The sequence below is a fragment of the Periplaneta americana genome, chromosome 12, assembly GCF_040183065.1.
Source record: "Periplaneta americana isolate PAMFEO1 chromosome 12, P.americana_PAMFEO1_priV1, whole genome shotgun sequence".
Classification (NCBI taxonomy): domain Eukaryota; kingdom Metazoa; phylum Arthropoda; class Insecta; order Blattodea; family Blattidae; genus Periplaneta; species Periplaneta americana.
This window is the reverse complement of record NC_091128.1, coordinates 174794723-174817855: the sequence shown is the minus strand read 5'-3', so window position 1 is coordinate 174817855 and position 23133 is coordinate 174794723. Positions and strand designations below refer to the sequence as shown.

General features: G+C 39.4%; 1 protein-coding gene across 4 annotated transcripts in view; it reads right to left on the bottom strand.

Moving 5' to 3' along the window:
• The window catches only part of htt (huntingtin), a 113693-nt gene that overhangs the window by 36253 nt on the left and 54307 nt on the right, over positions 1-23133 (bottom strand). For all 4 annotated transcript variants that reach the window (XM_069842623.1, XM_069842624.1, XM_069842622.1 and 1 more), the window contains 8 exons: positions 20756-20952; positions 17899-18031; positions 15768-15928; positions 12256-12404; positions 4340-4916; positions 1965-2104; positions 1578-1800; positions 600-690 (listed from right to left, as the gene is read on the bottom strand). In XM_069842623.1, the coding sequence (XP_069698724.1) occupies positions 600-690; positions 1578-1800; positions 1965-2104; positions 4340-4916; positions 12256-12404; positions 15768-15928; positions 17899-18031; positions 20756-20952 (1671 nt within the window). The remainder of the gene's footprint in view (positions 1-599; positions 691-1577; positions 1801-1964; positions 2105-4339; positions 4917-12255; positions 12405-15767; positions 15929-17898; positions 18032-20755; positions 20953-23133) is intronic.

The window sequence follows — 23133 nt, the reverse complement described above, 5'->3', positions numbered from 1 at the left end:
AAAAAAACAATGAGAGTTTAATTTACAGACCTACACAGGGTGTTAAAAAGAAGAGTAATATTTTGAGGGATGGTAGTACGCATCACAACAAGAAAAAAAAAGTCTAATAAACACATTCTATCCTGTAGATCAGTGGTCGTCAGCACTCGCTGAAATGTTCAAACGGTACACGGTGCTGTCCCGTGTGCACTGTCGTGCAACAGGGAGAGATAGAGAGCATACCGACTAGCAGCTGCGGAGTGCACCCTAGTGCACTGCGTTTTTTGTGGGTAAGAGAGACTAGCCCCAGCGTGCTCTGTGCTGACGACCCCTGCTGTAGATTAACTGGGTTTCAGTATCGGAGTTTCTTAGCAAATCAATTGCCCATCTTGATGGAGAAAGTGCCATATCATCAAAGATCGAATGTGGTTTATGCATGACGGGACATCAGCCCATTTCCATAACAGAGTCAGACAACGTCTAACACAGGTATTTAATTCTTAAAACTTTCTTAGTTAAAACGTTAAAAGTGTTATGATTTTGGTAATGTACCTCATGACAGATGAGTCCAGTTTGAACAGTGTCTTTCGAACTACTTAAATATTTTGTACACAACTCACCACATAGTCGCAGTAGAGAATGGTGCCTCCCTTGCGTACCAGCTCTAAGTTTATACAGGGAGATGGTCCACAGCGATCTGTTTGAACAGGGCTGCAAACATAACAGTGTGATTATTGAATTTAATGACAGCTATTAGTAACGTATTTTGTTAGCATCATTGAACTTTCAAATATGAGGTCTGTCCGGAAAGTATCCAACCATTTTGAATATCTCGACAACCAGTTACTTGACCTTGATGTAACTTGACAGCCAATCAAAGGGGACCTTACTGGGCATGCATAAACAGCCATTTCACGTGGGCTATTCAGTCAGCAGCGAGATGTTGTTTAATGTACTAGTATACTGAGTGATCGTCTCATTCATAATAATGAGTGAATGGAAAAGTGAATCTGCATCAAGTTTGGTTCCAACTTTGACACTTATCTGCAGAAACTATTCGAATAATTAAGAAGGCTTTCAGGCATGATTCAGTGAGCGAAGCTCAGATAAACTGTGGTACCAATTCTTCAAAGATGGCCGGGAATTCATCGAAAGCAATCCACGTACTGGAAGGCCTTCAACAAGCAAAAATGTTGAATGCATGTGGGCTGCAACCGACAATGAGAGAATTAGAACATCATTGGATTCCACAGGCTATTATTTCAGAGTAGGATCGTGGTTAAGGTATTACGCTGTAAGCCGGAAGGTCACGGGTTCCATTCCTGATGGAATCACGGATTTTCTCCATTGAGCTAATCTTTCAGACTGTACTTCATCTTAAGACTGTAATTGTGTATCTTCAGCCCAATACGATATCTACTAGAGTACGAGACAAACAGGATAAACTGAAAACTGTGCCAGAATTTCCTTGCCCACCAGAATTGTTATTCCAATGAATCGTGGTAGTCATGCCGAAACTTTGCAAGTTGAATTACTGAACTACGTTAAGGTCAAGAAAATGCGGACTACAGACAGACTCTAAGTTGTTTGTTACTGACCCCTGGTCGAGAATGAGCTCGTGCGGCTGGGTCCGTAGGACTTGCGCCCAGAAAGCCTGGTCACTGAAGTTGAGCAGCGTCAGCAGGTAGCACCACTGAAACACGAGCATGGGACATTTGGGCGCTAGTTCCAGAAACACACGGTTCATGTCACCCAACGGCAGACTAGCATCTCCCTGCTGCACCATCTGCATGGCAGCCGTGGCAACGCGGCAGTAGCTACCTGGAAGCAACATACATAATAATAAAATACTGTGCCTCACACCAAAGGTAACCATGCAGCCATTCACATCAACACAAGCAGGCCCTTGCTCAACATCAACAGCAGTAATGCAACCACCCATACTAACGTAGTTATTACTCATATGAACAGTAGCAACATCTCACCTGACTCAAACATGTAGATACAGTAGAGCAGCAAGTGTGAGAACTGTTCCTGCAGGTAGGTAATGCCTTCGCTTGACAGAGGACTGAACAGACAGGCATGGATATGACTGCTTACCAGACCCACTGTCTGCATCAGGAACCTGCAAAATATGTTATGCATTTATATGAGACGATTAACGTCTAGACTTAAATCAAGATCTGTTACTAACAACCACACATGCTAGCTGAACGGAGGAGTGTTTTCACGTACTGACACACATCCCTTCTAATGAGTTCACTAAACATTTCTATTAATTGAATTGTTGCTATATTAGCCGCATCAAATGAATTACACGATGATAAAAAAGGAGCTTGAATTAATAACATCATCTCGAAATATCAAAATGTACTTTTCTACAGAATTACGATACACTGTAAAATACAGTTTGTAGCCACCGGTGTGGCTCAGTCGGTTAAGGCTTTTGCCTGCCGGTCTGAAGTTGCGTTCGGGCGTGGGTTCCATCCGTGCTTGGGCTGATTACCTGGTTGGGTTTTTTCCGAGGTTTTCCCCAACCGTAATGTGAATGCAAGGTAATCTATGACGAATCCTCGGCCTCATCTCGCCAAATATCACCTCGCTATCACCAATCTCATCGACACTAAATAGCCTAGTAGTTGATACAGCGTCGTTAAATAACCAACTAAAAAATATATATATATACAGTTTGTACAATTCAAAATTATGAATGCTACGAACTCTATTATAAAGCACGAATCTTCCTCACTGGATGACGGATTCGTTAGCCAGGAAATCTTTCAACAATTGAAGAGCGTGATCCCTAAATGTGTCAAGTACATTTTTATTAAAGGACTGGGCCAGTTTTTTTATCCACTGGTCTATGGACTGAGTTAGTAGCATGCACAATAACACAAACTATAAAAGAGAAAATTGATCTTGTTACTATACTGTTAACTTAAGTGGTTGTGCCCAGTTAATGAGAGGCCTGATGTTGTTTTCTGCATGCCAACTCCTTGATTCTTGGTCGAATGTTCTTGAGTGCGAACATCAGAGGTGATTCTGGATTTAAGCAATTTCTGTGTTTCGTTTTGATTGATTTCAATGCAGAGAAACTCTGCTCATACAAATAAGTAGAGGGGAATGGCAGAAGGTGTGAAATGAGTGTCACTAAGTTCCATATTGTCACTGCACCTCCAAAATCTATGTGTTTTTAAAAAGATTTTGCAGGAGAAAGAAAAAAGCATCACTACTTTCAATTTCCTTCATATTCAAAGGTACTTTCGGTATAATTTCATAATTTATCTTATAATGATTGAAATTATACGAAAAGTAGCTTTGAAAATCAAGGGAATTAAAGGTAACAATGTTTTTTCCTTTCTTCTTAAAAAAAAAAAAAAAAAAAAAAAAAAACATAGCGAATTTTGGAGGTGCAGTGACAATATACTCTTTGTGAGCAAAACACCAAAAGTCACAAATTGACAAGTTTTCAATTTTAAGGGAAGTTCAGGGAAATTGACAACTGTGGTGGAAAACGAATTTCTAATCTAATCATTAACTCTGACCATTCATGAAATGTATATGCTTATTTAAAATTTTTTTTAAAACTAATGATGGGTACTTAATTGACGTCATTCACCCATATGAAGTCAATTTACCGACAGAGTCATTGTCCAGGGTGCGCCTTAGGAGGCTAATCTAAGCTATAGTCCACACCCGTGGAGTAACGGTTAGCGCGTCTGGCCGCGAAACCAGGTGGCCCGGATTCGATTCCTGGTTGGGACAAGTTACCTGGTTGAGGTTTTCTCCGGGGTTTTCCCTGAACCCAATATGAGCAAATGCTGAGTAACTTTTGGTGCTGGAACCGGACTCATTTCACCGGCATTATCACCTTCATCTCATTCAGATGCTAAATAACCCAAGATGTTGATAAAGCATCGTAAAATAACCTACTAAAACAAAAAAAAAAATCTAAGCTACATCCATGATGAGATGAGATGATTATGGAGATTTGTTGGGATACCACAGGGGAACCGGCATTCCCGGAGAAAACCGGTGTTACCTGGATCACGGGTTTGGCCAATATAACTTATAAATTGGGGGTACACTGGAGACCGAACTCGGGTCCACAGGATTATAAGTTCAGCGCTCTAGCCACTAGACCATCATGGCGGCTTATTTAAAATTTCAATACCCATTAAAAAGTCTTTGCATACCCTACTTCCAGTTGAATACCACTGGCCCAGACCACTGTGAACCACTCTCTTGAACTTTATTAACACAAAGTAGCACAAAAGTAATTGCAGCTTATCGCGAGAGGAGAGGAAATGTGCATGTCTGATGATGTTTCAGGAATAAGAAGGCAGTTGCTCCAACTGACCTGGCCATGAGTTGCTCTGGAGGCAGCTGCTTGCCATGAGGTGCATTGAGCGGGTCATGCCGCTCGGCTGGCAGGGGCAGGAACAGCTCCAGCTCTTCTAGACGTGCCAGCACCACCTCCTCCTTTCCCTGCGCCACCAACTGCAGCAGCACAGCAAGCACCATGCCGAGCCAGCGCTGGACAGCCACCGTGCTGGAGAACCGTGCCTCTGAGAAGAGCGCACGTAGCAAGGGGTCTACAGGACGCAGCACACAGGGGGCGACGGCACCCAGCACACGCTGCAGGGCGTGCTGTGCGGTGCGAGACTCCAGGCGGACCCGCCCCTGCGCGAGTTGCGGCAGCAGCAGATCCACCAGCTGGCGTGACCACCGCCGCCACCTCTCCTCACTGTCTCGACTTTCAGTCAGCACCACGCTGAGCAGCTCCAGCACCTGGTGGTACTCGACCAGGCGCAGCAGCATGGACACCAGCACCTCGCGCTGCGTGTCCAGTTCCTTCAGGTCGAGGCCGGAGCTTCCGGCACCTGCACCACGCACCAGGAACACGTCCTCCACCACTGGCACCAGTGCTGGGATACCTGGAGTAGTAGACATTCAAATGTGTTCTGTGACTTAACATTTAGCGACGACTAAGGATAGTATTTTCGTGAATTAAAAGTTAAAAATGACAGTAAGTATACAGTAGACCCTCGTTAATCTGAAATCAGATCCGCCGAACACTTGGTTAAATCAAACAGTCTGGTCCCAGCTGAATTAATAGAGAAAAACCCATCACTTAAACCGAATTTTGGATAAACCTCAGTGCATATTCCATAAGTTATTCCTCGGCTAAACCGAACATACTGTATAGTAAACATGAGCGTTTCGTTCTTTGCGGCTTTCAAGGCTTAGCCGTATTGATATTTATTTAATGTACGTAATATATATTTCTTACTTACTTACTTACAAATGGCTTTTAAGGAACCCGAAGGTTCATTGCCGCCCTCACATAAGCACGCCAGCGGCCCCTATCCTGTGCAAGATTAATCCAGTCTCTATCATCATACCCCACCTCCCTCAAATCCATTTTAATATTATCCTCCCATCTACATCTCGGCCTCCCTAAAGGTCTTTTTCCCTCCGGTCTCCCAACTAACACTCTATATGCATTTCTGGATTCGCCCATACTGCCCATCTCAAACGTCTGGATTTAATGTTCTTAATTATGTCAGGTGAAGAATACAATGCGTGCAGCTCTGTGTTGTTTAACTTCCTCCATTCTCCTGTAAGTTCATCCCGCTTAGCCCCAAATATTTTCCTAAGCACCTTATTCTCAAACACCCTGAACCTATGTTCCTCTCTCAGAGTGAGAGTCCAAGTTTCACAACCATACAGAAGAACCGGTAATATAACTGTTTTATAAATTCTAACTTTCAGATTTTTGGACAGCAGACTGGATGATAAGAGCTTCTCAACCGAATAATAACACGCATTTCCCATATTTATTCTGCGTTTAATTTCCTCCCGAGTGTCATTTATATTTGTTACTGTTGCTCCAAGATATCTGAATTTTTCCACCTCTTCGAAGGATAAATCTCCAATTTTTATATTTCCATTTCGTACAATATTCTGGTCACGAGACATAATCGTATACTTTGTCTTTTCGGGATTTACTTCCAAACCGATCGCTCTACTTGCTTCAAGTAAAATTTCCATGTTTTCCCTAATCGTTTGTGTATTTTCTCCTAACATATTCACGTCATCCGCATAGACAAGAAGCTGATGTAACCCGTTCAATTCCAAACCCTGCCTGTTATCCTGAACTTTCCTAATGGCATATTCTAAAGCGAAGTTAAAAAGTAAAGGTGATAGTGCATCGCCCTGCTTTAGCCCGCAGTGAATTGGAAAAGCATCAGATAGAAACTGACCTATACGGACTCTGCTGTATGTTTCACTGAGACACATTTTAATTAATCGAACTAGTTTCTTGGGAATACCAAATTCAATAAGAATATCATATAATACTTCCCTCTTATATATATATATATATATATATATATATATATATACTTACAAATGGCTTTTAAGGAACCCGAAGGTTCATTGCCGCCCTCACATAAGCCCGCCATCGGTCCCTATCCTGTGCAAGATTAAGCCAGTCTCTATCATCATACCCCACCTCCCTCAAATCCATTTTAATATTATCCTCCCATCTACGTCTCGGCCTCCCTAAAGGTCTTTTTCCCTCCGGTCTCCCAACTAACACTCTATATGCATTTCTGGATTCGCCCATACGTGCTACATGCCCTGCCCATCTCAAACGTCTGGATTTCAAGTTCCTAATTATGTCAGGTGAAGAATACAATGCGTGCAGTTCTGTGTTGTGTAACTTTCTCCATTCTCCTGTAACTTCATCCCGCTTAGCCCCAAATATTTTCCTAAGCACCTTATTCTCAAACACCCTTAACCTATGTTCCTCTCTCAGAGTGAGAGTCCAAGTTTCACAGCCATATAGAAGAACCGGTAATATAACTGTTTTATAAATTCTAACTTTCAGATTTTTGGACAGCAGACTGGATGATAAGAGCTTCTCAACCGAATAATAACACGCATTTCCCATATTTATTCTGCGTTTAATTTCCTCCCGAGTGTCATTTACATTTGTTACTGTTGCTCCAAGATATTTGAATTTTTCCACCTCTTCGAAGGATAAATCTCCAATATTTATATTTCCATTTCGTACAACATTCCCGTCACGAGACATAATCATATACTTTGTCTTTTCGGGATTTACTTCCAAACCGATCGCTTTACTTGCTTCAAGTAAAATTTCCGTGTTTTCCCTAATCGTTTGTGTATTTTCTCCTAACATATTCACGTCATCTGCATAGACAAGAAGCTGATGTAGCCCGTTCAATTCCAAACCCTGCCTGTTATCCTGAACTTTCCTAATGGCATATTCTAAAGCGAAGTTAAAAAGTAAAGGTGATAGTGCATCTCCCTGCTTTAGCCCGCAGTGAATTGGAAAAGGATCAGATAGAAACTGACCTATACGGACTCTGCTGTATGTTTCACTGAGACACATTTTAATTAATCGAACTAGTTTCTTGGGAATACCAAATTCAATAAGAATATCATATAATACTTCCCTCTTAACCGAGTCATATGCCTTTTTGAAATCTATGAATAACTGATGTACTGTACCCTTATACTCCCATTTTTTCTCCATTATCTGCCGAATACAAAAAATCTGATCAATAGTCGATCTATTACGCCGAAAACCGCACTGATGATCCCCAATAATTTCATCTACGTACGGAGTTAATCTCCTCAAAAGAATATTGGACAAAATTTTGTACGACGTCAACAAAAGTGATATTCCTCGAAAGTTACCACAGTTGGTTTTGTCCCCCTTTTTAAAAATAGGTACAATTATGGACTCCTTCCATTGTTCTGGTACAATTTCCTTTTCCCAAATAGCAAGTACAAGTTTATAAATTTCGCTATATAATGCACTTCCACCCTCTTGTATTAATTCTGCTGGAATTTGATCGATACCTGGAGACTTGTACTTTTTCAGATTTTCTATCGCAATTTCGACTTCTGAAATCGTGGGTTCGGGTATAAATGGCTCAGCAGTTTGTATTTCAATATCGTCCCGATCATTTCTATTTGGCCTATGTACATTTAGTAGTTGCGCAAAATAGTTTTTCCATCTGTTTAGGATTGATGAAGAGTCTGCAAGCAAGTCACCATTCTCATCCTTGATCACGTTTACCCTTGACTGATATCCGTTCTTAAATTCCTTTATACCCTTATATAAATCTCGAATGTTTTTATTCTTACTATTTGTTTCTACCTCATTCAGTTTTTCCTTCAAGTAACCTCTCTTTTTATTCCTAAGTGTACGACTTGCTTCCCGTCTTTCATTGAAATAATTATCTCTATTCTCCTCAACTGGATCCTGTAAGAATTTCAATTTTGCCTGTTTCCTTCTTTCTACTACCATGCAACAATCTTCATCAAACCACGGTTTCTTTTTCTTAGTTTCATAATAACCTATGCTCTGCTCAGCTGCAATTTTGATACTATCTCTGATATTTTCCCACACGCTATTAACATCTAATTCTTTCTCAACTTCGTCGGAACTTTCTAAAGTGGCAAACCTATTCGAAATTTCGACCTGATAATTTTGCTTAGCTTCCTCGTCCTTTAATTTCAAAATATTGAATTTAGTAATATTAACTTGTTGCTCTACTCGCTTGGCTACTGATAATCTTTCTCTTAATTCTCCAATCACCAAATAATGGTCAGAATTACAGTCTGCACCTCTGAAAGTTCGAATATCTACTATACTAGTATGTCTCCGTTTATCTATCAAGATGTGATCTATTTGGTTGTGTGTCAATCCATCTGGAGAAGTCCAAGTATATTTATGTATATCCTTATGGGGGAATGTTGTACTTTTGACAATTAAATTTTTCGATGTGGCAAAGTTGACTAATCTAACTCCATTGTCACTACTAATTGCGTGTAGGCTCTCTTTTCCAATAGTTGGTCTAAAAATATCCTCCCGTCCTACTTTAGCGTTGAAATCCCCCAATAAAATTTTCATATGATATCTAGGGAACTGATCAAAAGTATGTTCCAATTCCTCATAGAAGCTATATATATATATATATATATATTTCAGTTATTATAATTCTAATGCAGTATAAATAGACTGACTGGTAATGCGAGATCCTCCTACAGTCTACACAGCAGCTCTGGACGTGGTCTCTTCAGAGTGTGCCATCATGTTGAGGGCAGTAGTAATCACACAGCAATTACTGATTTTTTAATGATAAGAAAATAATGTTCTCATTAATTTTCTGCTGTACGTATTTATTATTCTTTGCTGCATATTCCATAGCTTGAAATACCTTAATTCTGACTGAAACTACAGTCTGTTGTTGTTTTGTTGTTTTCTAATGCCAAGCATTTGACAATAAAGTCATTTGACCTCTTGCCCTCCAATATTTTTCAAAGATATTGTCATGGTTAGACACTGACGCACAGATTTTGAGATGTTCTGAATCCATTTCTTGATTTGAGTTGCACAATGGACAGTTAGGAGACTGATATATTCCAAACTGAAAATGGCAAGTTGTAGCCGATTTAAGTGAACACCATATTTTAACGTTTTGGTGGCTACTTCATTCACACACAACCCCCAGAATGTCTGGAGGACCACACCTGCTGTTGGTCGACGGGTCCACTGGACCTAGCTGGGAGATCTTGTTGATCACCAGCTTTCCCTCCTTAAGCCACTGGAGGACGATTTTAGTGCCATAGCAGGTCAGCACTAGGAACAGAAAAGTAGAAAGAGGAGGAAGGAAAGGGAAATGAACCCCTAGGCCTCGAATGCTCTAATGCCGTCAGGGTCGAAGAAAGTAAGAGTTCAGTCAGAGGACTGGATAGGAAAGGGTGAAGAGGGAATTAGGTATTGAATAGAGGAAAATTATACCAAATTCAGTCATTAACTCATCAAGCTGACCAGTGCTAATTGATGAGTAGCCTCTCCCTTTAGTTCAGCTTGTAAAATTATGCTTACTAACAGCTGCACCACGGGAAGGTAGGGATGGGACATTGGGTATTTGTCCAGGTTGGTTCCTTAAAGCCTTCAATGGGAAGGATTAATAGCTCTCCCCCCTGTATTCAACAAATACCGTTTTGCAGCCACTTTTAAAAAGTACTGAAGTATTGTATTGCACTTATTCAGTAAGTAGGCCTACTGTCACTGAATTGTATTGTTGAAATGATGATCAGAAGGATATTTACTATAGGTAGTATGATTTCTAGGATTTATTTTGTCATTTCATATAACAGGGAACTATTTTACCAAAACTTCGTTAGATCGAACTTTGTTAAACCAAACTGACTCTTTTTCTGTCCCTTAGAATTCGGATTAACGATGGTCTACTGTATAGGACAAACCGTAAATAATGTCAAATAATTTCAGGAAGTTAAAAACGACAGTAAATATATAGGGTAAATCATAAGTAATGTCAAATAATTTCAGAGGGTTATTCTTTGAGATAGGTCAAACAAAAGAGTTTAATACAATTTTGTTCGTTTTTGCTTCCTTTTCGAAATATGTTGTTGTTTTCTAATGCCAGGCGTTTGACAATAAAGTCATTTGACCTCTTGCACTCCAATATTTTTCAAAGATATTATCATGGCCAGCCACTGAAGCACAGATTTTGAGGTGTTCCGAATCCATTTCTTGGTTTGAGTTGCACAATGGGCAGTTAGGGGACTGATATATTCCAATTCTATGCAGGTGTTTGGCCAAACAATCATGGCCTGTTGCCAATCTAAATGCAGCTACAGACGATTTTCGTGGTAAATCGGGAATTAACTGTGGATTTTGATGCAGAGAGTTCCATTTTTTCCCTTGGGATTGTGTTATCAAATTTTGTTTGTTGAAGTCTAAGTATGTAGATTTAATAAATCTCTTCACAGAGTAATACGTAGATTTAGTAGCAGGTCTGTAAGTAGCAGTGCTGCCCTTCTTTGCTAAAGCATCGAAATATAAATTGTTTTATATGAAACATTTCATAGCATGTTTTGAGAAAGCCATTAATTTAATTCCTAATATGTTCAGTCAATTTAAGAGAGTAGTGTATCATGATGATAAATGATTGAAGCTTCTTTAAGTGTGCAGAAATTTGATCCCAACAAATGTAACATTTTAAAAGTTACATTTGTTCGGATCAAATTTCTACACATTAGAGGACAAAACTAAAATTCTTTCGATAATTTATTATCATAAGACACTGCTCTCTTGGTCCACTGAGTTAGCTCTGTGGTAGCGTGTCTGCCTCTAGACTAGCCAGGCCGGGTTCAATTCCCAGTGAGGTCAGAAATTTTCATGTAAAATTTCTACCTCAGGACTAGGCGAAGTGGCGGTGCACAATTTCTAATCACTAGATTATGAACCAATATGCCTGGGTTAAAACCCAAATCTCTCCGCAGTGCATATCAAGAGAAGGCATAATATGTCACTGTTGACAGTGATTCATCTGTCGGATGGGGCCTCTTTGGTGCTATTCAACAGAAGTAGGCTATGTGCTGGCACCGGGTTTCCTCTTCTCCCTTCATCCTCCTCATCGTTTTCACCTATTCCCTACACTACACTTACACGAACACTAGTACACGACAAAACTCTTCACAGATACACATCATGCACAGCGTGGCCTGCCAAAGTGGTGTATTTTATTTTTTTTATTTTATTGGGTTATTTTACAACGCTGTATCAACATCTAGGTTATTTAGCTTCTGAATGAAATGAAGGTGATAATGCCGGTGAAATGAGTCCGGGGTCCAGCCCAAAGTGGTGTACAAATTGAAAATGGGACACAGTCCTGCCATCTAACCATAATATGCGAAACCCGAATCACGAAAGAGAAGTGGGTAGGCATTAGAGAGACGCGCTCTCTCTCTCTCTCTCTCTCTCTCAAATTTACTGAGCATGTTGGGAATACAATCAATGGCTTTCCCAAAACACGCCATGAAATGTTTCATATAAAATAATTTTTATCTCTAAAAGGAAGCAAAAACGAGCAAAATTGTATTAAACGTTTTTCTTGGAAATATCTAAAAAAATAACTTCCTGAAATTAATGACATTACTTACGGTTCGCCCTATATATCATTAGTTGTGTCTCAGAATGTGTAGGGTAAGCAACTGGTTTACACTGCTTTGGAATTCAAAGTCTCTTTGCTAAACACGTGGCATTTCGGAGTCAATGTTCACCAGACCGCAACGAGGTATCCAGTGACAATGAGGATTCTGCCTGAGATAGAGGAAATGTTTGCTGATCTTGAACTATACTACTTCGCAATACTAACTTTTAGGTGACGAAAATCTGAACCATAGTGATGACAATGTACTCACAATGTGTGACAGGAGGCTGCCCACTTGCCATGAGACCATCGCATAGCTGGATCACCTTGGGTACTCCGATGATGCACTTGGAGTGGTGCTTCTCGTACGATAGGTGCACCAGAAAGTAGAATATCCGGGGAATCAATTCCTCTGCGTGCCTGCATGCAATCAAGAACTCACTTTCAATACACAAACTTCTGTATTGCCATATGGAGTCAAATTCTTTGGCAGATGTCTAACTGCTATTACATTACAACCTATACACCCTGACCTATAAATATGCTTCTGAATCTCTGCACTCAATGCATGTTACTCTATGAAAGAAAGAGACAGAACATTGTTCACACGTAAATAAATAATAAATAAACAAATACTAAATAAATAGAGAAAGAGAAAGAGAAAATCCAATATGAGGATAGTTTCTCTTAAAGGCTTACCAAAATAATAAAGCCTACTATTTAGTCCGTTATAAAGGATAATAATCAAAATACACTAAGAATAATTAACATTTATAAACTGAAAGATTAAAATAATAAGCAATAACCGGAAGGAATGGTGAACAGGAAACGATTTTGGGGTAGAAGAAGATATCAAATAATAGACGACATTAAAATATATGGATCATATGTGGGCACTAAGAGGAAGGCAGAAAATAGGATAGCCTGGAGAATGCTGGGTTTGCAGTGAAAGACCTGTCCTTGAGCAGAACACTATAAATGAATGAATTAGCATCTTCCATCACACCATTCTCCCATCTATTTCTTGGTCTTCCTCTAGGTCTTCTACCTCTCCTGGATAAGATAAGAAGGCTTTCCATTTCGTACAATATTCTGGTTGCGAGACATAATCATATACTTTGTCTTTTCGGGATTTACTTCCAAACCTAATTTCCGTGTTTTCCCTAATAGTTTGTGGATTTTCTCCTAACATATTCACGTCATCCGCATACACAAGCAGCTGATGTAACCCGTTCAATTCCAAACCCTCTCTGTTATCCTGGACTTTCCTAATGGCATATTCTAGAGAGAAGTAAAAAAAGTAAAGGTGATAGTGCATCTCCTTGCTTTAGCCCACAGTGAATTGGAAACGCATCTGACAGAAACTGACCTATACGGACTCTGCTGTATGTTTCACTGAGACACATTTTAATTAATTGAACTAGTTTCTTGGGAATACCAAATTCAATAAGAATATCATATAATACTTCCCTCTTAACCGAGTCATATGCCTTTTTGAAATCTATGAATAACTGATGTACTGTACCCTTATACTCCCATTTTTTCTCCATTATCTGTCGAATACAAAAAATCTGATCAATTGTCGATCTATTACGCCTAAAACCGCACTGATGATCCCCAATAATTTCATCTACGTACGGAGTTAATCTTCTCAAAAGAATATTGGACAAAATGCGTGCAGTTCTGTGTTGTGTAACTTTCTCCATTCTCCTGTACATTCATCCCGCTTAGCCCCAAATATTTTCCTAAGCAACTTATTCTCAAACACCCTTAACCTATGTTCCTCTCTCAGAGTGAGAGTCCAAGTTTCACAACCATGCAGAAGAACCGGAAATATAACTGTTTTATAAATTCTAACTTTCAGATTTTTTGACAGCAGACTGGATGATAAGAGCTTCTCAACCGAATAATAACACGCATTTCCCATATTTATTCTATGTTTAATTTCTTCCCGAGTATCATTTATATTTGTTACTGTTGCTCCCAGATATTTGAATTTCTCCACTTCTTCAAAAGATAAATTTCCAATTTTTATATTTTTCAATTTTGTACAATATTCTCGTCACGAGACATAATCATATACTTAGTCTTTTCGGGATTTACTTTCAAACCTATCGCTTTACTTGCTTCCAGTAAAATTCTCGTGTTTTCCCTAATCGTTTGTGGATTTTCTCCTAACACATTCACGTCATCTGCATAGACAAGCAGCTGATGTAACCCGTTCAATTCCAAACCCTCTCTGTTATCCTGAACTTTCCTAATGGCATATTCTAGAGAGAAGTAAAAAAGTAAAGGTGATAGTGCATCTCCTTGCTTTAGCCCGCAGTGAATTTGAAGTGTGTCAGACAGAAATTGACCTATACGAACTCTGCTGTAAGTTTCACTGAGACACATTTTAATTAACCGAACTAGTTTCTTGGGAATACCAATATTTTATCACATGTATAAATATATATAAATATAAATATAAATATAAAAATGTAATAATATGATAAGTTAAGATAGACAAGCAGCTGATGTAACCCGTTCAATTCCAAACCCTCTCTGTTATCCTGGACTTTCCTAATGGCATATTCTAGAGAGAAGTTAAAAAGTAAAGGTGATAGTGCATCTCCTTGCTTTAGCCCGCAGTGAATTTGAAGTGTGTCAGACAGAAACTGACCTATATGAACTCTGCTGTAAGTTTCACTGAGACACATTTTAATTAACCGAACTAGTTTCTTGGGAATACCAATATTTTATCACATGTATAAATATATATAAATATAAATATAAATATAAATATAAAAATGTAATAATATGATAAGTTAAGATAGACAAGCAGCTGATGTAACCCGTTCAATTCCAAACCCTCTCTGTTATCCTGGACTTTCCTAATGGCATATTATAGAGAGACGTAAAAAAGTAAAGGTGATAGTGCATCTCCTTGCTTTAGCCCACAGTGAATTTGAAGTGTGTCAGACAGAAACTGACCTATACGAACTCTGCTGTAAGTTTCACTGAGACACATTTTAATTAACCGAACTAGTTTCTTGGGAATACCAATATTTTATCACATGTATAAATATATATAAATATAAATATAAATATAAATATAAAAATGTAATAATATGATAAGTTAAGATAGACAAGCAGCTGATGTAACCCGTTCAATTCCAAACCCTCTCTGTTATCCTGGACTTTCCTAATGGCATATTCTAGAGAGACGTAAAAAAGTAAAGGTGATAGTGCATCTCCTTGCTTTAGCCCACAGTGAATTTGAAGTGTGTCAGACAGAAACTGACCTATACGAACTCTGCTGTAAGTTTCACTGAGACACATTTTAATTAACCGAACTAGTTTCTTGGGAATACCAATATTTTATCACATGTATAAATATATATAAATATAAATATAAATATAAATATAAAAATGTAATAATATGATAAGTTAAGATAGACAAGCAGCTGATGTAACCCGTTCAATTCCAAACCCTCTCTGTTATCCTGGACTTTCCTAATGGCATATTCTAGAGAGACGTAAAAAAGTAAAGGTGATAGTGCATCTCCTTGCTTTAGCCCGCAGTGAATTTGAAGTGTGTCAGACAGAAACTGACCTATACGAACTCTGCTGTAAGTTTCACTGAGACACATTTTAATTAACCGAACTAGTTTCTTGGGAATACTAATATTTTATCACATGTATAAATATAAAAATGTAATAATATGATAAGTTACTGACAGATTCTTATTAGATAAATTTCATAGAACGTCTAGAGGTTGTTACAGCTGAGTGTGTACTCACGGGATCTGCCCCTCCTCGATGAACTCGAACTGCTTGAGCACGAAGCCAATGAAGATCTGGTCAGAGTCGAGCAGGCAGTAGTTCACACGCAGCTGCACCAGCTGGCTGAGCAGCAGTAGCACTCGGCACTGCAGCTGCACGTCACTTGTCACTGTGTATTGCTGCAATAAGCGACACCACAGCCTTAGAGCCCTTTTTAGAAGTGCTGCTACTTGTGAATAATGGATGTAAATGGGGTTCTTCACACGCAGCCACAGCCACAGAATAGTGGCCTGAGTGGTTGACTTTGCCGCTGTACGGCCACTAAAAGTGGCGCTTCTCATTGTGATACAAAAAATTAAATTGTAGGTTTCACACGGCACCACAGCAATGCCAGTATTTTAGTGTCACATTCATGGTGCTGCTAATGAACAACTGTTGAGCCACCAATTCCTTACACCGCAATGACAGTATACAGGCTATTGTGTCATGGTGTCTTTTTTTTCGAATTTCATTGTTAATTTCTGCTAGAAGCTCTTGAAATAATTTTTGAAACATGCGAAAATACGAAAAAAAAAATCATTTTTTATATTTTTGATTCTGTCTTTTCAAAACTAATGGTTGAATGCAGACTTTTCTTCTACTTTACATCTATTCTTTCTCCATATGAACAAATCTGCCAGAAGTATATTTCCCTTTATGTCCATGTTCACTGGAAAACTGAAAAATTCTCTAAAAAAATTCAGTGCATTAAATAGCGCTTCAAACGCGTATTCGCAGCGCCACTAATGAGCCACTAGTGAGGAGCGAACTTTGAAGTGGTTATCCGTAATCTCATCTTATTTTGTTTCCATAAAAGTATTCCCTTCTAAATACAGGTTTGACATGTCTGAGCTTTTCGACCAAAATCCTTTTAATTGAATTTTAATTTAAATGATGCATTACTTTTGAAAACGCTGTACAGTCAATGCTTGATAACTCGTACTAAAGGGGGAGGAGTTCTGTCCAAGTTATGAAAAGTCCATCTTATCGAAGGGAAATAAAGTTGTACATTAGGAATTAACATTACACTATATGTTATCTATACAGTAGCAATATTATACTGAATTGTAATGCAAGGTTATCAATACCAGTTTCAGGTGCCCAATGCTGGCGATATGAAAGATTTAGTGTTTTTTTTTTATGGGATATGTACTCCTTTTGCTAGTATACATTTGGTAAAATTACGAGCTGAACTAAAGGAAGGGGCTACTCATCAATTAGCACTGGTCAGCTTGACGAGTTAATGACTGAATTTGGTATAATTTTCCTCTATTCAATACCTAATTCCCTCTTTACCCTTTTCTATCCAGTCCTCTGACTGAACTCTTACTTTCTTCGACCCCGACGGCATTAGAGCATTCGAGGCCTAGGGGTTCATTTTCCTTTCCTTCCTCCTCTTTCTACTTTTCTGTTCCTAGTGCTGACCTGCTATGGCACTAAAATCGTCCTCCAGTGGCTTAAGGAGGGAAAGCTAGTGATCAACAAGATCCCCCAGCTAGGTCCAATGGACCCGTCGACCAACAGCAGGTGTGGTCCTCCAGACATTCTGGGGGTTGTGTGTGAATGAAGTAGCCACCAAAACGTTAAAATATGGTGTTCACTTAAATCGGCTACAACTTGCCATTTAACCACTCCAATAATTTGAAAAATATTGGAGTGCAAGAGGTCAAATGACTTTATTGTCAAACGCCTGGCATTAGAAAACAACAACAACATACATACCAGGTAAAACAGAGACACAAGTAACACAGGTAGTGGGCAAAGTGCACTAATCAGAATCTACTGTAATTCGATTGGTCTATTATAGGAGCATGATGGTGATTGATTTGCCACTTTGTTGTTTTTCCCAGCAGAACATTTGAACAAGTTGTCAATCTTCTTTTGTGAAAGCGTTTGATGTTGCTTGTGAACAATTATATTACGTACAGTCCTACCAGAATGTGTTTGTCACGTTCATAATTAAAATTTTATTCTCGAAAAATGTGGTCCGAGTTATCGAGCATTTACTGCATTTTTTTTTCAGCACATGCAGCAGTATCAGCATAACCTTAAGCTATACAATGAGCCTTCCAGCACTATGTATTGAAAGTTAACATGGTGTTTCTCTTACCTTTAAAGCCTTGATCACCATGGGTTCGAACAATCGGATATAGGATGCCAGTGATGTCTTGTCTGCCCCTCGGCTGAAGCCCTTGAATGCCAAGCCCTTGCGGTCTGCCCTGCGCCGCATGTAGCTCAAGCCTCTGCAAACATCAACAAGTCTCACAGCATTCTGATGATTTGTCAAGCATAACAGAATGACAACACGAGTGCAATATTTCTGTGCTAACTAATGAAACATTAGTAACGGAACGGAGAAAAATTCTCTCCGGCGCCGGGATTTGAACCCGGGTTTTCAGCTCTACGTGCTGATGCTTTATCCACTAAGCCACACCGGATACAACTCCGACGCCAGTTAGAATCGTCTCAGATTAAGCTCCAACTCTTGGGTTCCCTCTAGTGGCCGCCCTCTGCACTACGTCATAGATGTCTATGAACGCAGGACCGAAGGCCACACATGTGCTGAGGTGCACTCGATATGAGTGACTAGTTGGCCGGGATACGACGGAATAAGCGTAGTGCAGAGGGCGGCCACTAGAGGGAACCCAAGAGTTGGAGCTTAATCTGAGACGATTCTAACCGGCGTCAGAGTTGTATCTGGTGTGGCTTAGTGGATAAAGCATCAGCACGTAGAGCTGAAAACCCGGGTTCAAATCCCGGCGCCGGAGAGAATTTTTCTCCGTTCCGTTACTCTTTCATCGTATGATGACGCAGAATATCTGCATGGAAATATCATATGTACTTCGGTACATTAAAAATAATATAATGAAACATTGCTACAGCTTCAATAGTGGCAGATCGTGAACAAAATCAGATGTCTGCATTGTACATCCTAGTAGACTGTCCAACAGTTCATTTTGAATAGTTTAAAAAATTCCCTTAAGAAACTTTAGTTCATTCCTTGTGTTACTCCACTCCACTGTCTTGATTAGAAACAAAATCTATGTCTTCCAAGCAAATACCCGAATTTTCAGAGATTTTGCTTTTATCAACTTATCTCAAAGAGAGTTCAAATGAGCAATAACCCCAAAGAGCAGACATCACCCCTGCATATTCCTTTCTTGTTCACGTAAAAACAAAAGTGGAACGAATCTTCGAAACATTGTGAAATAATTACTTTACCAGCAACGGAGAAAGTGTAAACCATATAGTTTCTGAATAATCCACCATGCTTTCTCGCTCATTCAAAACAGCTCAGTGTGTTAATCACAAGTGCTGACTTTTAAATTTTTCAATGGGTGCTTACATTTTGGCACGGACATAAATCAGTAATAGTACATTATGCAACGAGCCTATAATGAAGGTAATTAAGAAGCGAGTATGGATATTTATGAAACGAGTGCAAGCGAGTTTCATAATTTTCATACGAGCTTCTTAATTACCATTATAGGCGAGTTTCATACGACTTTTTATGCTCGACCATATTTCTAACTTGATATTATTAATTTTCTTTGTATCTGACCTTGGCCAATGTCCCGTATGTTGTGAGATGTGCGCAGACGCGAAAGTATTGATTTTTTTCCGAGGAACAGATGTTCACATTGACCTTGCTAGGCCATAAGAACCTACAGAGATAACATTAAAATTAAATTAGACATTGAAAAACGAGATGACAAATTGAATTTATTTGAATATTATTTACAATTAACGCTAATTATTATAGTAACAGAACATAACCTTCTGCGACAGTATTGGATTTCCAGCCTCCGTGACTTTTCGCTAATTCTCTTTCGATTGCATATCCGAGAATAATCAATACTTGCGGTTTTATAACAGTAGAAAGCTGACCTGTCATTGGCTGAACAGTTGTAACCTGAGTCGGCACTGGCTAAAAGACCTGACCTTTAATGAGTAGGTGTACTTTAATGACATACATTAAAGGTCTGCTACCAGGTGTATAATTACTACATTTTGGCATGGTCGAGCATAAAAGTAAATTAACGTCGTATATTTTAAAGTGTGGACATTTTATCAGATTCAGTAGGCTATGTCACATTAAGAATTAAGAATTAGCCACGAAATCCCGTGAAGGGCAAGGGGCTCCTGACTATGCATGGTGGCTTTTCATCAAGCAGCTCCTGGTTAGCCACTACGGGAAAGGTGGTTACTTTTATAAGTTGGATACACTCTTTTAACACTTGTATAATCACCGATTAACTTTATAACTTCTTTACTGTGTTAATATTAGAAGAATTACTTGGCTGACTAGTTTCAACATGGTATTCGTCATTGTCCCAAACCTAGTGAGGTCCTACGTTATCTTCTGGTTTCCTGTTGTGGTCGGGTGTGTGTTTTGAAATTCAGTTGAGTGTTCAGGATGTGTTGTGGGTGTGTTTTTGTATGTTTGTAAATTTCATAATGTTCTAGAGTGTCAAGTTTCTGGTTTTTTGGCTGTTTGTGTAGTATTTTCATGTCAGTGTCTATGTTGCTGTAGTTGTGATTGCAGTTTGTGATGTGTCCTGCGTAGGTTGAATTGTTGTGTGGTTTGGTTATGCCTGTGATATGTTCCTTGTAACGTGTATAAAATAATCTTCCAGTCTGTCCAATGTAGAAGTCGTTGCAACTATTGCATGATAGTTTGTATATCCTGTTAAGTTGTATTTGTTTGTGTATTTTGTCTGTGTGTTAAGGTGTTTTTGTAGTGTGTTCTGTATGCTATGTTGTATTTTAGTTTCTTAAAAGATAATGCAGTGTTGTATGTGTTCTTGTTTTCGTATGTCAGTGTGATGTTTTTGTTTTGTTCTTGTGTTTGCATTTAATCTTTCTTATGATGTTGTCTATTATGTTGGAGTTGTATGTGTCTTTGATAATGTATATTTCTTCCTTATGTGTGTTTGTTTGCAAGGCCAATTTGCTTTCACTCTTACATCAAACCTTCGTCTTTGTCCTGTGACTTGTTGCCGGGTGATCCAATGAAATCTGTCAGGTGACGGTACGGAGTCTGGAAGCACACACTGTACAAGCCCTGTGGTTCAGCAGTACTGCCAACTGAAGGGGAATGAGGGGTGTCGTCTGGTTCCTCCCACTGCGATGATAAGTTGGTGCCAAACAGACACTTCAATAGCTGTAGGCACAACACATCCACTTAGCACAGTTTCCAGTGTAACTTACTTCGATACTTAAAATTATTCTAACCGTACTGAAAGAGACAGTGCCATTACAAGAACTGTGTTACAGCAGGAGAAACTTCGTAAGTCTGCAATATCATACAAAAGCATTTACTGAAATGATAAACAGTAAGATAAGCATCCAAATTTAACAGATATTGGCCAATGCAGAGTTGTTTCCGATCTCTGGAAACGAATTTTGAATGACATCATGTGCGTCAGGAGTCACATGACGGGAAAAACGTAATATGGCGAACGCAAAGCTCCGCCCACGTCCCCTTTCCACTTTTCCCCTACAAGCTCACCACACACCCTAGCGGGAAAGAGTGGAAATAGGGGTTTAGGGTGGGGTGACATCTAGTGTAGGAAAGTGGAACAAAAAGAGTAACGACACCTACGAAGCAAAAGAGGAACTTCGTCCTGTCACTCTCTCTCTCTCTCTCTCCAGTCTCTCCTTCTCTGTTCCTTGCTTAATGTCTCTCTCTTTTTTTTTTCTTACGATTTCGCAGGAGGGGAGATTCGATCCGTGAAAGTTCGTAACTAAACCTAAACGCACGCTTTTTGTTCACGCTTTAGACCTCTCGGCTACCGAGGCGAGTTGGGGGTAGAAGGGAAAATGAATCTATTTATGTTTAAGGGAACTGCCATAACGTATTGTAGAAGGGGACAATGACCGAATAGCGTGGGTAGAAACTGGCGGGCTTATGAATGTCGCTTGGTAGGGGCTGACTACGGGGGTGGCTTCATTGTGTCCGTGTCCAACTTCATGTACAGACGTAACCACGTGTAGTGATGATCCGTACCGAAGACGTGTACTCATTACGAGTGTCCAAACTGTGGGAAAAAAAGACTATTGTGTTACTTCGAGGACGTGCAAAGTTAACAGGTGAGTGTTGTTTAATGAAAACCACATTACATTGTGTTGTGTTGTGTTGTGTCAGTACATGTTGTGGACAGTTGTCTAATGCGTATTGCATTGTGGTTGTGGACAGTTGTCTAATGCATATTGTCTAATGCGTATTGCATTGTGGTAGGCAGTAATCCATCGAAGCGGGACAGATAGTAGAGAGAGACAGTAGAGAGAGAGAGCATGCGAGCGAGGTGCCGAGCGGCGCGGGTGGGGATAACTTCCCCTACTGGCGTTCGCCGTAATACGTTTTTGCCCACATGACAGCCAAACTGTAGTGAGAGGTGACAGACCAGTAGTGAGTGATTTCATAGTCTAGAGTTCACGGTGTCTCACAGCAGCAATGGCCAAGAAAATCGAGCCTTTTTTGGGAGGGGTACATTGCGACCCTTTACAATGCCAAGTACAGTTTAGTGAAAATAAAAGAAGCCTGCAAAAAATGTGGTTTCGTTATTTCCAAGAAAGGCATCTTCTGTGTACCTAATAAGACTGACAAAGCTCGGATGGGATTAATTCCAGGGGGAAAAGCAAGCAAATCCACCACTCGTCACAGGCCGCACCCCCTGAAATGATACAAATTTATCCCATCTGAGCACACTAAAGGTGTGATTTAAAATCCTGCAGCACACTCATATAATCTGAAGGTGTGGTTCCCAACCAAGAGGGAATTTTGAGGGTATTAGGAGGAAATGAGAGCTATAAAACTCAAATAAATGAAGTAAATGTATATGCATTAATATACAGTATAAAATAAAATATTTTCAATGTTATAGGGATTATTTTTGGATCAACATAGCGGGAATGACAGTGTGATGAATGTGAAAGTTTAAGCAGCCAACAGTCCGTTACAGGAAAAACTTATAAAATGTTTGTGGCTATTGTAATAACTAATAACCCACAATAGTTGTCAAAAACTCAAAAAAGTTTCATATCCATTGTTCAAGAATTAAAACAGAAAATCAATATCCCGAATTTAAAAGAAAACCTACAAATTAAACCAAACCCTTTAACTCTATTACATATGGAATATAATCTAAATTTAACAAAAGAAATACTGAAATCAGAAGTAAACACTGAAATACTAAAACAATTGTCTTTAGAGACAATGAACATTAGACACCCTCCACAAAACTGGCTTCATTTATACACCGACGGATCCTTGATCTCCAGAGAACAAGGTGCCGGTGCAGGTGTTACGTGCTGTCTCTTCTCACTTTATAGATCTCTTGGA